This window comes from Puntigrus tetrazona, chromosome 13 (genome assembly GCF_018831695.1).
Source record: "Puntigrus tetrazona isolate hp1 chromosome 13, ASM1883169v1, whole genome shotgun sequence".
NCBI classification, from domain to species: Eukaryota; Metazoa; Chordata; class Actinopteri; order Cypriniformes; family Cyprinidae; genus Puntigrus; species Puntigrus tetrazona.
The window spans coordinates 22176976-22191975 of NC_056711.1; the positions used below are offsets into that span (position 1 = coordinate 22176976).

The 15000-nt window shown below is 42.4% G+C and overlaps 2 protein-coding genes across 3 annotated transcripts in view; both read right to left on the reverse strand.

Moving 5' to 3' along the window:
- srfb (serum response factor b) overlaps window positions 1-6199 on the reverse strand; it is a 25510-nt gene extending 19311 nt beyond the window's left edge. Inside the window, exons 1-2 of one of the 2 annotated variants that reach the window (XM_043254898.1) lie at window positions 5347-6199; window positions 1293-1559 (exon numbers count right to left, since the gene is read on the reverse strand). In XM_043254898.1, the coding sequence (XP_043110833.1) occupies window positions 1293-1559; window positions 5347-5817 (738 nt within the window). In that variant the 5' untranslated portion in view covers window positions 5818-6199. The remainder of the gene's footprint in view (window positions 1-1292; window positions 1560-5346) is intronic. The other variant, XM_043254899.1, reaches the window with a different exon arrangement.
- Window positions 6200-8064: 1865 nt separating this feature from the next.
- ptk7b (protein tyrosine kinase 7b) overlaps window positions 8065-15000 on the reverse strand; it is a 41965-nt gene continuing 35029 nt past the window's right edge. Inside the window, exons 13-19 of the mRNA XM_043254790.1 lie at window positions 14768-14968; window positions 13719-13874; window positions 12883-13115; window positions 12064-12144; window positions 11843-11994; window positions 10813-10991; window positions 8065-9735 (exon numbers count right to left, since the gene is read on the reverse strand). Of these exons, the coding sequence (XP_043110725.1) occupies window positions 9575-9735; window positions 10813-10991; window positions 11843-11994; window positions 12064-12144; window positions 12883-13115; window positions 13719-13874; window positions 14768-14968 (1163 nt within the window). The 3' untranslated portion in view covers window positions 8065-9574. The remainder of the gene's footprint in view (window positions 9736-10812; window positions 10992-11842; window positions 11995-12063; window positions 12145-12882; window positions 13116-13718; window positions 13875-14767; window positions 14969-15000) is intronic.

The window sequence follows — 15000 nt, forward strand, 5'->3', positions numbered from 1 at the left end:
CACACACACACACACACACACACACACTCTCACACACTCTCACACACTCTCACACACTCTCACACACTCTCACACACTCTGAAGCAGACACACACACACACACTCTGATGATATCAGGAAATCTGAACTAACACACAGCAGGATCAATACTTCCTCGGGACTGAAAGCAACAAGTAAACATGATCTGTTTGGTTTCAGACGGCGCTGAACCTCTGTGTCTCTGAAGTCATTTACAAGTGATTCATTTCTGACCGGATCACATCAACAAACTACACGCCGAAGCGCGGCTCTATTTATATTCAGTATCTGCTGGAGTGGAGGAGGAGTGAAGGTGTCCATCACTCTAGTAAACAGACGGACTGTCTGGATCAGAAGAACAAACACACTTTAATGTGAACAAGAACTCTCCAGCGTGTGGACTTTGGAGCGAATCGACAGCCTTTGTGATTCAGAGATTCATAAAAGATGATGAAAAGCGGCTGCGAAACCATTTGTGGTGATAAATCGAGTCAAAATAAACGTTTACATACTCTGTGTGTGTGTGTGTGTGTGTGTGTGTGTGTGTGTGTGTGTGTGTGTGTACTGTGAATGTTTATTACATGTATATGTTTTTAAAAACATTCAACACTTAACATTTCCATATAAATGTAATTTTATTCGTAGTATATAAGCTCTAGTCTGAAGAAAGAGAGAGCCCGGCAGAATCAGGGTGCGATTGTGACAAAAAAAGAAAGAAATAAAATGTTTTTCTGGGAGTCTACTGATAAGAATAACTATTTCCCTGATTGTGTTGTTATGCTGGTATCTACTGTGGACTCCTAAAGTTTGGATTAAAAGTGTCCATTATCTTTCATCTTTGAATTTCGATACTGATGTAATAAACGCTGATATTTAAAATGATTGAAATATGATTCTGTAAATGTTTTAAAACCGCCGGTGGCAGCAGGTCACTGCGATTGAAGTGAATCATTTAAACGACTGATTCGTTCAGGAAAGAATCAGTGTCATGTAGCTCAACAAACAGTGTTTGCTCTGATTTTTGTGCTAAATGTAATTCTCTTAATCACCTTGTTTAACTGTTGTATACAAATAATCAATATCACATGTGTAGTCAAACAGCGCACTCTTTGTGTGAAACTGAATAACTATATGAAGCAGTATAAATATATGCATGTATGAATCAAGCAGTGAAAGAAAAGAACATTCCCGTGCACTCTGCAGACCCGTGTGGTTTTTAATGTACTGTATAAAGTGCTTCTGTAGCTGATCACCTGAAAGCTGAAGAGACTCACCTTGGTTTCTCCGAGGCTCTCGGACTCAGACACCTGGTAGGTGAGGTCGGTCTCCTCGAAGCCCGTGGCGCTCATGCGCTGGTCCGTGGACGGGTCGGAGCGAGGCGGAGAGTCTGGAGAGTTCAGACAGGTCTGGATCAGAGCTTTGCCCGTCTCGCTGGTGATCATGGGCTGCAGCTTACGAGTGGCGAAGGTGTAGACGTGTCCCGTCTCGCTGGCCACCAGCAGAAGAACCTGAGTCCCTGTGAGCGTGGAGAGCTCGTACGCCTTCACACACACACACACACACACACACACACACACACACACACACACACACACACACACACACACACACACACACACACACACCAATGTCAAACCTAGCCATTCCAGAACACGAGGAGCGTGTGTCTTCATCAGATCTGAGGAAATGTGTCTCAATGGAAGTGAATGGGTGCCGTCAGAATGAGTCTGATAAAAACATGAGAATAATCAGTGAACATCTGGAGAAGACAGAAGATCAAACTAATCCAAAGTTTTTAACCCAAATATGAGTCTGTAATCTATAATAACTCTTCCTCCGGTGAAAAAGTGCTCTGTATCTGAATCAAGAGAGAAATCTGCACAGATCCAGAAGAGTTTAAAACAGTTCAAAACAATGTGGCTAGACTTTTACTTTTTCACTGGAAGAAGAGTTATAGTTCTATAATTATAGATTATGGAGTTCATTCTGACGGCACCCATTCACCGAGACACGTCTCCAGATCTGATGAACAGACTCCTGGTGAACACATCTTCATAGAATGAACTGTCCCTGGACTCTTTTGTTTCCGCTGATGGATGTTTGAAAGTAAAGGGTGTGATATTTGTTTTGATGTACTGCATGTTCAGATATTAATACAACAAAACATTCAGGAGGGCAAGACATTTTTGTGAAAATCAGCAAAAATGATGGCGATGGTTGGTAACTTTTCAAAAACCGAAGCCAAGCTTCACGTAAAACAGATCACTTTTGGTCTCCTTGAGTCAGAGACACTTCTCACTGAGGATGACATCACTTCCTCCAGAGCTTTACAGATGAACTGAGCTCCATCAATAATTGATGAACTTCACGCCGCTATTAAACTGAACTGAATTAACAATGAACTGATTTTAATGGAAAAAGAACTATTTCTACCTCCTCTGCTTTACAGCTGAAGTAAATTTAGTCAGCACTAAAACACGGTTTTCCTGTTTATCTCGGAGAAGCTGCTTTGGAGTGATCTGTATTTTAAACAGCACTACAGTAATGAACGGGACTTCATTTGGGTTCAATCTTGCGACGTTCCAGAACTTCTTTATGCTTTTAGACGCTTGTTTGACATGAGTGATTACTAACAGATAACCAGGTCCAGACGCGGCCGAAGCGCTCCGAGATAAGACTATTAATAGAGACCAGAGAGACTAACCTGCTTTAACTCATCTGGGAAACATTCACCTTTAAAACAATCATCACTCTAACGAATGTCATATCTGCTCAGCTGCTGTCCTGAAGATCCAGCGTTTCTCTTCAGCTGTTAGATCAGGAACGAAACGATCTCCATCTGTTCTGAAGAACAAAGCATCACGTGCTCAAGAGACTCTGCCTAGAACCCAAACACCTTCCATAATAATCACAAATGCCTTCCTGAGCGGCTCCCTCACTCACACACACACACACACACACACACACACACACACACACTCTTCTCTCAACACGGTTTCTGAAGCCAACTCTCAAACAGCAGAAACACACCAGATCTACTAAACCATACACTCCTTCTCAGCCTTTGACTCGGTTTAGTTTCATAAAACACAACACACTTCTCTCTGTAACACACACACACACACACACACATCTAGCAGCAATTAATATCATAGCAAAGGTGTTTGCAAAAGTTTGCTTTTCGATTTGATTACTGCAGAAATGAAAAGTGTGTGTGCATTTATTATGAAAAATGCACAAAACAGTTGTGTTCAAAATTTGTGGTTAATAATTAAAAACAACAACAACAAAAAACCACAAGAAGAGTTTTCAACTAACGTAACTAAACTTTACTACAAATTAAAACTTTTTTTTTTTTAAGTATCAACCACAAATTTGGAACACAACCGTTTTTGTGCATTTTTGTTTGCTTTTCCTTTAAGATATAAAAGTCATGTTTTATGACCATTTATTAACATTTCCAACTCATTTTAAGCATGAACTCCCTCCGTTTTCTTCTTGGAGCCAGTGTGAGGTCTGGAGGCTCCTGTGAAGTGTGTGAGAGCCGTAAACGGCACAGATGAGCTGGAGATGGTCTCCTCATCGGCTCTGCGTTTGCTCAGCTGTCGAGGACACCAGGTGAAGAACCGCAGCTAACACTAACATCCAGCATGTGTCGTGAGAAAGCACATTTGTCTGAGCTTTACGACCCTCGTGACGCCTGCCTCGCTCACGGGCTTTTACCCCAAACCAGCCTTTAGACGTCACAACCATGGGAAAACATCAACTCTTACTCTTAAAATACAAGAAAATGAAGCGAGGAGCAACTCTTCTGTAAAAACGGCCAAAGCTTAGCCACCAAACTCTACAGAGCTCTCAGAGAAGATTCTAGATGGAGCGCTTCAGATAACGCCTGGCGTCGGGTTCGACTCATTCCTCCGCTTTCTCAAACCGTAATAAACGGAAGAATTCCCTTTCCACGGGAAGACCATCAGCTCTCTCCTTCCAATCAGTCACGGAGATCAGGAGGAGGACCCGAGAGAGACACCCACCACGCTTTGATTCAGATGAACGGACTTGTGCTTCATCTTAAAGGAACTGGTCGACAAAAAAAATAACGTGTGCTGAAAATGTGTTCAACCTCAACACCTGAGATTAGGACGAGTCTGAGTCTCGGCAATGGAAGTGAATGGGTGCCGTCAGAATGAGAGTCTGATGAAAACATCACAATAATCCACAGCGCTCCGGTCCATCAGTTAACATCTGGAGAAATTAAATATACTTAGTTTTAAATGCTGCTTGATTTCTCACGGGAGGAAGAGTTATTATGGAAATATCTTAATGCTGGATTAGTTTGATCTTCGGTCTTCTCCAGACGATGGACTGGAGTGCTGTGGATTATTGTGATGTTTTTATCTGACGGCACCCATTCACTTCCATTGCTGATACACACTTCTCCAGATCTGACGAACACATATACACCTCGGGTGGCCTGAGAGTGAGCAGATTTGCTTTTTTTTTAATTCCGTTAAAGCGACGGTTTACTCGAAATCATTATAATTTTTTTCACCCTCATGTTTCACTCAAAAGGTTTCCTAAATGCGTATGTCCAAGCATCTTCTCCTCAGCTCTGAACAAAGCGGTCGAGCTCAGTCCAGAGTGTTTTGGTTTGAGCTGCCGGTCTGTAATAGAGAATGTCAGTTGCTCGTTCTATTTAAAGCTCAGTCCGTCGCGTCTGTTGTGACTTCAGATCACCTACCGAAGGACAGGACATGTGACACCACAGAGACTTCAGCAGAAGAACAAGACCCACACAAACCCATAGACACATAGAGAAGAAGAGGAACGTCTGCATGCCGAGAACCTGTTAAGAGCCCAAAGCGGGGCCTGAGGGCCCACCATCCCGGAAAAATCTAGCAATTAATAAATAAGCTTAAAAAAAAATTCATTTAAAAAAAGGGCTTTTTAGGCATAGCTTTGCTACTTTCATTTAGTTTAGTGAAATTTTGAACTATACAAGTGAATAAAATAAAGTTAATTTTAATTATTAAATATTTTTTTAATGCAAGAAATTTGATACATTTTATTATAGCATTACTGCAACATTTCATTTTGTACACGGCCCTCAATCAAGTTCGATTTTTAGGCTCTTAGATCTAGACTTCCGTGACCTTCCTTTCCATCACCAGTGGAGAGAACTTTATACATTTCACTTTTGATGCATTTTCTGCAGCTACTTATTCTATTGAGTCACGCGGTTCTCTAGCGGGACTCGAACCTACAAACTTTCAGTAACGTGACCTTTAACACCACTTGAGCGTCTGGTGGTTCTTCGCGATAGTTTCTTACCTTCTTCATGATGCCCGTCTTCCTCTTGCTGAAGGTCGTGTACCGACGCAGTTTGTTGTCTATAAACTCCATCTTTATCTTCACTCTTCCGCGGGTCTTCTTGCCCGGTTTCGCTCCAGTCGCTCCAGCCGCGAGCGCCGCGGAAGGCAAGCCGGCCTCGGGTCCCACAATCGCGGCTTCCATCTCTGCTCTCTCCCGCTTGACGCCGCCTCCCCTCCGGTTGTCCCCGACTGACCCCAAGAGCTCGTCCTCATCGCCGGAGTCGGAGTCCGCGTCGGAGCCGCTGCAGAGGTGCGGGGGTCCCTCTTTATCCGGCTCGAACCTCCCTGGGATCCCGAGCCCCATCGGCCCCAGCCCCCGAGCGAACCCCGCACGGACCCCGGCGCCCATCACCACCGCGCCGTGGCCTGCGCTCTTCCCCGCCGCTGATCCGCTTCCACTCAGAGCCGCTGCGGTCTGGCTGGATAACATCCTAGAACCCGGGGAGAACGATCCGTGTGACGGCAGCGGAGCGCTGGAGCGACAGTCGGTGAGAGAGCGAGATCCGCAGCGGCGCTCATACACCAGCAGAGTCCGCGAGAAACTTTGAGAAGTGATGCTGAACCTGAGCGCCTCCGGCCGGCTTCGCTCCCGCTTCCCCTTCCCCCTGGAGCTCCGCGAAAGACACGCTTTCTCTAAAAGGAAAACCGCACGAGCGCTTCCGCGATCCCTCCGCCGCGTCGTCTAGTGCGCCGCGAACGCGTCAAATCAGAGCTCTGTTTCGCCAACGCGCCGCGAACGCCTCGACTCCGCGTCCAGCCGCTCAGAGCTGACAGTCACCGCGCGTGTGTGACGCTTCGCGACGCCGCAGCGGAGGGATCTACACACGGCCGATCTACGTTCCTCCATATAAAGAGATATGCTGTTTCCTTTTTTGGAGTTCTCGCTCCTTATATGGCGAGTCACAGTCGAGTCCAGCGATTGGCTCGCGCGGGGACGGCCTGCAGCGCGGTTGGCTAAAGACACATCTCATTTGCATAAATACCAAAACGGTTGCGCTCACTTCACACGTCACCCTAGGGGGAGGAGCTTCGCGTATTAATAGATGCAGGATATTAATAACAACAATAGTAAGGTTATTAACGTGATTTATGCAAGTGTGCGGAGGACTATGAAAAATGCACGATTAAAACTGCATTATTAAACTTTCACAACACTATCAGTTAGTATTAATATAAATATTAATAAAACCAAGCAAATAAACAAACCAAACAATCATTCCATTCCACTGCAACAAGCATTTATGTAATTTCGTGGCACTAAGGCACAAATGTAGTTCCCATAGAAACGGTTATAAAAGCCTCAGACTCTGAGGTACGAGAGAGAGCTGAACATTTCATTAAACTACTTGAATCAAACGCTTCATAATCTGTGTATTCTTCACCCCGCAGGAATGTTCTAGAAGGACAGAATGGAGAGTGTTTTGTGTTCGGTCGTGACACGCGTCAGAGCTTCTCAGAGGCCACGGATCTCCAGAACCTCGAGACGCCAGCAACTTCTGTCATTTCATCATTTCACACAGACCAGAATGGCTTTGATAATGAGTTGTGTATTGAACTGTGCTTCTGTAAACCGCCGGAGAAGCTCAGAAAGAGCGAGAATCGACAGTTTTCAAGTTTAGGTTGCACACAAATCTAAATGAACGCAACATTTGCGTGTCAGAGCAACAAACGGCTTTTGAGAAAACAGGAGGCAAGCAAGAAAAAAGCAGCATCGGTGAGAGATTTTAATCCGTATGAAGAGCAGAGAAGAGTGACACGCACCTGAGCTCTTCTCTGATGACGGACATCATTTGCATGGCAAAAGAAGCTCTGCTCTAGCTTACCACACAGACACACACACACACACACACACACACACACACACACACACACACGCGCACACACACGCACACACACACACACACACACACACACACACACACTCATGACTCAGTGTCCAACAGATGGAGGCCATTTATGGTGCATCAGAGCCAGCATGAAGAACGGAGAGTGGACATGCTTCAGCCAAACTACACCAAAACATCTCAGACCAATACAAGTCATCTGAACTCTGTCCTGTACTCCACAAGTCTTTGTTGGATTTGTGGGAGTTTCGTCTCACGGCACCATCTTCTGGCCTTAACGCAAACTTAAAAGAATAGCTCAGACAAAACTTGCATCAAAAAGTCTGATAAAAACATCACAATAATCCACAGCTAACATCTGGAGAAGACAAAAGATCAAACTAATCCAGCATTAAGATGTTTTTAATAATAGCTCTTCCTCCAGTGAAGAAGTGCTGTGTTCTGAATCAGGAGAGAAATCTGCATCTACAACAATCTAGAACAAATCTAAACAAATGTGTCTGGATTTTGATGTGAGAAACAAGAGATGTACTTCTTCACTGGAGGAAGAGTTATTATGGACTGTTTTAGTTGTTTCTGACGGCACCCATTCACTGCAGAGCATCCATTACTTCATTCTAGTCCTTCAAAGTAATGATGCTTGCGTCTTTGGATCAGAGGAAAACTTACAAAAAGAGATTTACCATAGTATTCTATGATTACCATTGAAATACCGCGGTACATGAATACGGTCATCATTAAATACTATAAACACATCTAGTTTTTGGGGCTTCATTTGATCAATTAGACACGGAGAAGCAGAAAAGATGCTCAAACTGTTGTTGAAGCACAGACGCTGTTAAAACATGACTGTTTAATGAGAGCAGCATTACATCTGGATTACTGTGACCTTTATAAAGCAGAATATAAAAGAGAGCCTGCCTTAAAAATAACCATGAACAGACAGTGATGATGATCACAGAGATTAAAACAAATAACAACAACAACAACAATAATAATAATGCATATGAAAAGAGTATATAAAAACAAGCATTAACCGCATTACAAAAGATACTGCAAAAAAAAAAACAGCAAATAAGTCCTTCATGTTCTAGGCACTTTTATTTGTAAAAGTCAAAATTGACCTGTTCTTTTATCTGATCACCTGATGAAGACAGTCCGGGGTGTGTTTCTACAACACTGGCCACATTAAAACCAAAGAGACACAAAGCCTTCATCATAACCTCACAGCAGCGCTTCTCCAGTCCAGTCTCTATAATATCTGCTGTTTTCCTTCACTCCTGGTTCTCTCCATCCCAGAGCTTTTAGGACCTAAATGTTTCAAACCAATGAATTTATGTGACTTTTTCAGTCATTTGCGATTCACTGGATCAGGATTATGTCTTAGTTTTTTTTTAAATGTGTATTTGTTATTAAAATGCCCGTGGTATTTTAACATTTGATTCATTTTCATGGCATTTTCCAGCTCTAGAAATCACTTTTAAAATCAGGATACCTCATATATATAAAACAATTGTAATATAAAAAAATTCTTGCTTATTTCATCTTATTTTAAATAATGTGTTTGAGGCCTCCTACTGGACCCGGTTGAGAACCACTGATCTAACATGACATCTTAAGTTTGAAGCGTAATCCATACATCGTTTCAGTTTATCAGGTGTGTTTGTCTCCAGAAGGATTCGAGGAGACGGATAGTGAGCGGGGAATTAATCATGGCTTAGAATCTGAGGCGTTGCATATTTATTTATTACAGTAACACAGTCAGCTGACCTGTGAGCACCTCTGAGAAACATCAAGATCATATCATCACTAAGAACTATCTCTCTTCTCACACACACACAGGTTAATTAGTGAATATTTGTTAATATTGTATTATATAGTTGTATGTCAATCTCTGACTGCATCAATAATCTCTGACTGAACTCCACTAATGTTTCGTGACATAACATCAACCTGTAAAACACACACACACACACACACACGCACGCGCGCGCGCACACACACACACACACACGCGCACACACACACACACACACACACACACACACTCGACTGCATGCACTGGTTCCAGTGCGTGACGAGAGCCGCAGGCGTGACGTGATTCCAGCATCATGTGTGTGCAGTACCTCCTCCTGCGTCTGTAACCTGATGGATCTGCGATTGTCCTGCGCTGCAGAGGTCAAAGGTCATCCTCGGGGTCCCTGAGGCTCCGGCGAGAGGAAGGAGCTTCTACAGAAGTGTAAACAGATCAGTAATGGGACAGTTTGATCCTGAGCGGGTCTCGAAGCAGACTCTCACGTCTGAAATGTGTGTGACAGAGTCTCTGATTGCAGCCGTGATCCTCTAGACTTTGGTGTCTGTGGGAGAATCGGTCAGAATCTGAAGGATCTCGCTGAACGTGGGCCGTTCTTTAGGGCTGGACGCCCAGCAGCGGCTCATCAGACTGCAGACGTGAGCAGGACACTTCGCTGGAGGAGACAAGCGCAGAGTACCAGCCTGGAGACCTGAGACACAGAGAGACACGCATGAGACATATATGAGACACAGAGAGACACACACACGTAAGACAGAGACACACAGAGAGACACACGTGAGGCAGAGAGACATGTATGAGACACACAAGAAACAGAAACATGAGACACAGAGAGACACACAGAGACACATATGAGACACAGAGAGACACGTACACAAGACTTGCGTAAGACAAAGAGACACACGAGACACGCATAAGACAGAGTGAAACATACAAACATGAGACACGGAGAGACACACAGAGACACAGAGAGATATGCATGAGACAAAGAGACACACGAGACACGCATAAGACACAGAACCTCACAGGAGACATAGAGAGACACGAGACAGAGTGAAACAAAGAGACGCAGAGAGACACATATGAGATACACATTATACACAGAGACACACGAGACGGAGACATAGAGAGAGACATGCATGAGACAAAGAGACACACAAGACACATACAGACACATGAGACGGACATAGGACACAGAGACACAAGACACACAAATTGTTTCACATATATTAATGCATATTAATTACTAAGAGGTTGAGTTACAGTTAATTTTTCTGATACGATGATATGCGGCAAAACTAGTTAAATAAATATAAATGTGTTAAATAATGGTCTGATAAATAATCACGAAGTAAACATTGTCATAATTCATCAAGAGTCGAATTGTTGGTCATAAATGTGCAGCAGTCTTTAATTCCTAACGGCTATGAAACAGAAATCCTGCCGAATGCTTGACTTTCACATTTATTTCATTCATTGCCTTTTAAATATTAATAATCACATTAAATCATCTTACGGTTTCTTTTCTCTCAGCCCCAAATATAAAACCTCTTAAAATGATAATAAGACTATTTAAAGATATTCGTATGAGGGCACATGAAAGGTGTGCATGGACAAATCCTAAGATAAACACTGCACAAATTGCACATTTTGATTTTATGGTGACTTTCATGGTCTTACGTACATTTTTAAAAGATTTTAAAGGACTCTATTAATCCTATAAATACAGTCGACATGATGGATATCAGTATGATGACCCCCTGCTCACCTTCCAGCACCTGCTGGTCACTGAGAGCCAGGTAGGGCAGCTCTCCCAGACTGAACACCTCCCACATCAGCACCCCGAACGCCCAGACGTCCGTCCTGCCGGAGAACTCTCCCTCAAACACACCCTCAGACGCCAGCCAGCGCAGCGGGATCCAGACCTGCCTGTGCTCGTAGTACTCGCTGAACACACACACACACACACACACACACACCTGTTCTAGTGACTGAGCTTCATCAACACTAGATGGCGCTCTGCGAGCGAGCAGATGTTTGTTTATACAGCGCTTTCCAAACAAGTTCACGAGGTTCCAGAGGTAAGAAGAATACACCAAATGCAAAACATACATAGATCCGTTACAATACAAGAAAAAAATGTATTAAGACAATTAAAATATGAAATTGAGGTTTTTCAGAACGTTACAGGGAGGCTGAAAAACTAGGTTTTAAAACTATTCATATGTCCTCTGGAAGGTTGTTCTCGAGGAGCGGAGCATCACGGATCAAAGCAGCGGCACCGAATTAGTTTCGTTCTAATAATCAGAAAGACCTGAGAGTCCTTCTGGGTTCATGACAGACTGGAGCACTAACCTTAATGACTTTAATTCAGGTGTAACTCGGTCTCTCTTTTTGCTATTCTAGAATAAATAGTCAATACTCTAGAAGCAGAATTTTGTATTAATTGTAGTCCTTCAGTAGATCTGAAAGGAGGGCACTACGAAAGTCAAGCCTGCTATTTATAAACGCAAGCATTCATTTTTCTCTACTGCTCAAAGAAAAAAAATGCTATATTCTTCTGATGATAGAATGCAGTTTTGGTAATATTACGCACATGAGCTTTAAAATCAGAATCAAAGGCAAGTCCTGCATTTTTGGATTCAGTCCTAGTATATTTAATTGGGCTCAATTTCTCTCTCTGTGCTTTTGATCCTACAATCAAAACTACTGGAAATACCGTGTCCTCTATTCCTTCATGTCTTGGATGTGAACTGCCTCCGTTTAAAGATCCTGACACGGACTGAAAGCGCCGGTACCTGTTATACACGTCTTTGCTGAGACCGAGAGCAGACACCTTGACGTGTCTCTGGCCGCTGATCAGGCAGTTCCTGGCCGCCAGGTCTTTATGCACAAAACCCTTGTTTGATAAGTGCTGCATCCCGTGAGCCACCTGAGCACAGATAGAGACCTGCAGAAGACCAGAGCCGTTAAACACACGGATCAGCTCAGAGACAGCCGAACGCTTCAGATAACCTACTTTAGTTTTAGTGCTGATGGGATGCGGCTTGAGTTTCTCGTCGCTGCTTTTTGATATCCTGAGAAACTGTTTGAGATCGCCCTGAAAAACCAGAGAAAACCACCAGCGAAACACTTTAACGCGTCACAAACAGACATGAGCATAGAATTAAAACAGACAGAAATTCATCAGAAAAGCTTGTTCTCCAGATGATGTAGTATCCCTGTCTTGGTTTTCTCTCTATTTATTTGCAGTATTTATTAAATCCCAATATATAAAGATGGATCGACAATGATTCATGAAGGTGTCCCTCAGTTAGGATCACTTTACATTAATAATATTTCTCAGCTTATCCGTAGTCAAAACCCCATATTCACTGATAGGATAGTGTGAGTCAAGAGGCTTTTAATGACCTGAATTTAGTTTGAAATAGCATAAAAACTCAAGTAAAGTGATGGCTTGATAGCTCCTTGACATGAGTTTTTTCGTTTGGAAATAGATCTTATTGTAACTCTTGCTCGATTACGGTAATGTTGTATAGAACTACACATGAAGTGTTTTGGAGCTATTAGATTAGTGTTGTATCATGCAGCAATTAGATTAATTACTAATTACTAATGCACACATCATTGAGAATTATACTCTATTTTGAGATTGACATCATCTCATATAAGACAGGAAATCAGCTTATTATTATGAATATCTTATAATTACTGAAACCTCATTAATCCATATACAGCTAGACGATCTAAATATATTCCCCTAGAAAGAGCTGATTTTCTTTGGGCTGACCACTGACTGCTGCATGGAATTAATAAGGAGTCTGAAGGCGTTTAGTACCAGATCCACGTATTCCAGGATCATGTAATGTGGCTGGCTTTCTCTGCAGATCCCCAGCAGTCGTACGACGTGAGGGTGATGGAGTCTGCTGAACATCTCCAGCTCTCGTCTGAACTCGCTTCGGTGCGTTTCCTCGCTGCTCTCTAAACTCTTGACCAGCACCAGCGTCTCGGTCTCTGCCTGCTCTATCGACCTCGCTTTAGCCAGAAACACCTCGCCAAACACCCCACGACCTGAGCGCACACACACACACACACACACACACACACACACGACGCATGAGTGTGTTCCTCATCTGATTTGGAGATTTCTCTCAGCGATGGATGTGAATGGGTGCCGTCAGAATGAGAGACCAAACAGCTGATAAAAACATCTAAACACTCCAGTCCATCAGTTAACATCTGGAGAAGACGAAAGTATTAACTCAGTTCAGAACTCTTTTGGCTTGTAAACGCTGATTGATCTGTGCAGATTTCTCTCCTGAGTCACTATGGATTATGGGTATTTTAGTTAAACACATCTTAATGCTGGATTAGTTTAATCTTTTGTCTTCTGGAGAGTGGAGAGCTGTGGATTATTGTGATGTTTTTATCAGACTCTCATTCTGACGGCACCCATTCACTACAGAGCATAGTTCTCCAGATCTGATGAAGAAACAAACTCATCCTGATCTTGGATGAGTACATTTTCAGCAAATTATCACTTTAATAAATAATTATGATGCGATTTCTTTAAGTAACATCCAAAATCTAGATACAAATACCATCATAACGTAAAATCTTTTACATAATTATGATTCTAAACGTGACCCGAGGCGAGTTTTGATGATTTCTCACCCAGTGTAGTGATGGTCTGCAGGTGCGCTCTGGGAAAGTGTAGCTTATCACCGCAGCTCTGCTGTTTCTCGGAGTTGGCTGAAGGTCCAATAGTGGTTAAAGCCACTTCTTCACGGATCTCAGACATCCTGTGGCCGTTCAGCTGGACAGCGCCGCCTACAGGAAACACAAACACCCCTCAATAATGAGTGAAAACAGAACACACGCCTTTAGAAAGTAGCAGAAATGACGAAGTTGAAGAACCTCTACATATAAGAGACAGTAATCTGTCAGCTGCTGATGATTAGTCTGATATTAATCATGTGACAGTAGGGCACCATGAGGCTGAAGATGATTATTTTCCTCTAAACTACTACATGGCACAAAAACGTGGCATAGTATTTTCTAAAACGTCCATTTTTTTAAGATGCACATGCAAATCTGGCTGATCCCTGACATGATAAAGTTAATTCAGTGCTTACTTGATCTAATATTTGATGTTTTTTAAAACGTTGTAGATTTACCCAGCGAATGAGAATCTAAATATATTGAGACAAAGGTTAAATTATTATGTTGAGATTATCACCATGTTTAGAATGAATCCATCATATTTAAAAACATGATATTAATCATATCATATAATAGAATTGTACAATTATAAAATAAATGAATTTATTACTACTCTAAATCTATGTTCAATTATTATCTCCTTCAATGCTTTTTAAAATGATTTTGTTTCTGTATTTTTTATATTAACATTTTAAATGACAGTGTATTTAATTAACAAAAAAAGTTTTATATATTCTTATGTTTTTTCTTATATTTTTATATTTTTCAAATTAAGCAAAAAAAGTTTTTATTTTTATTTAAAAAACATTATTTTAGCTCAGTTATTCGTATCAATACCCCCCTGGACACCTCATACGTTTATCAAATTTTAAACCAAAATAAACAACTTGCATGATTTATTTCACTCAAAATATGCTGCTCCATTAATGTTCAGTACAAAGGTGCATATTTTTATGCAGTTATACATTTTGGGCACAGTGAAGAGCACGTGTATTCTCTACCGTTCAGACACTCCATCTCAGGCTCTTCTCCAGCGCTGTTCTTCTGAAGACGTTTGTTCTTGCGTCTCTGTTTGCAGTAGAACATCAGTCCCAGCACAGCGATGATGTACGCCACGGCCACGGCCACCGACAGCGCGATCGTCTGGAACATCTTAAACTGACTCTTATCCTCATCTTCAGTGCGTGGGTGCACAGGCTTCTCTGAGAGCAGGGACACAACACATCACAAAAAC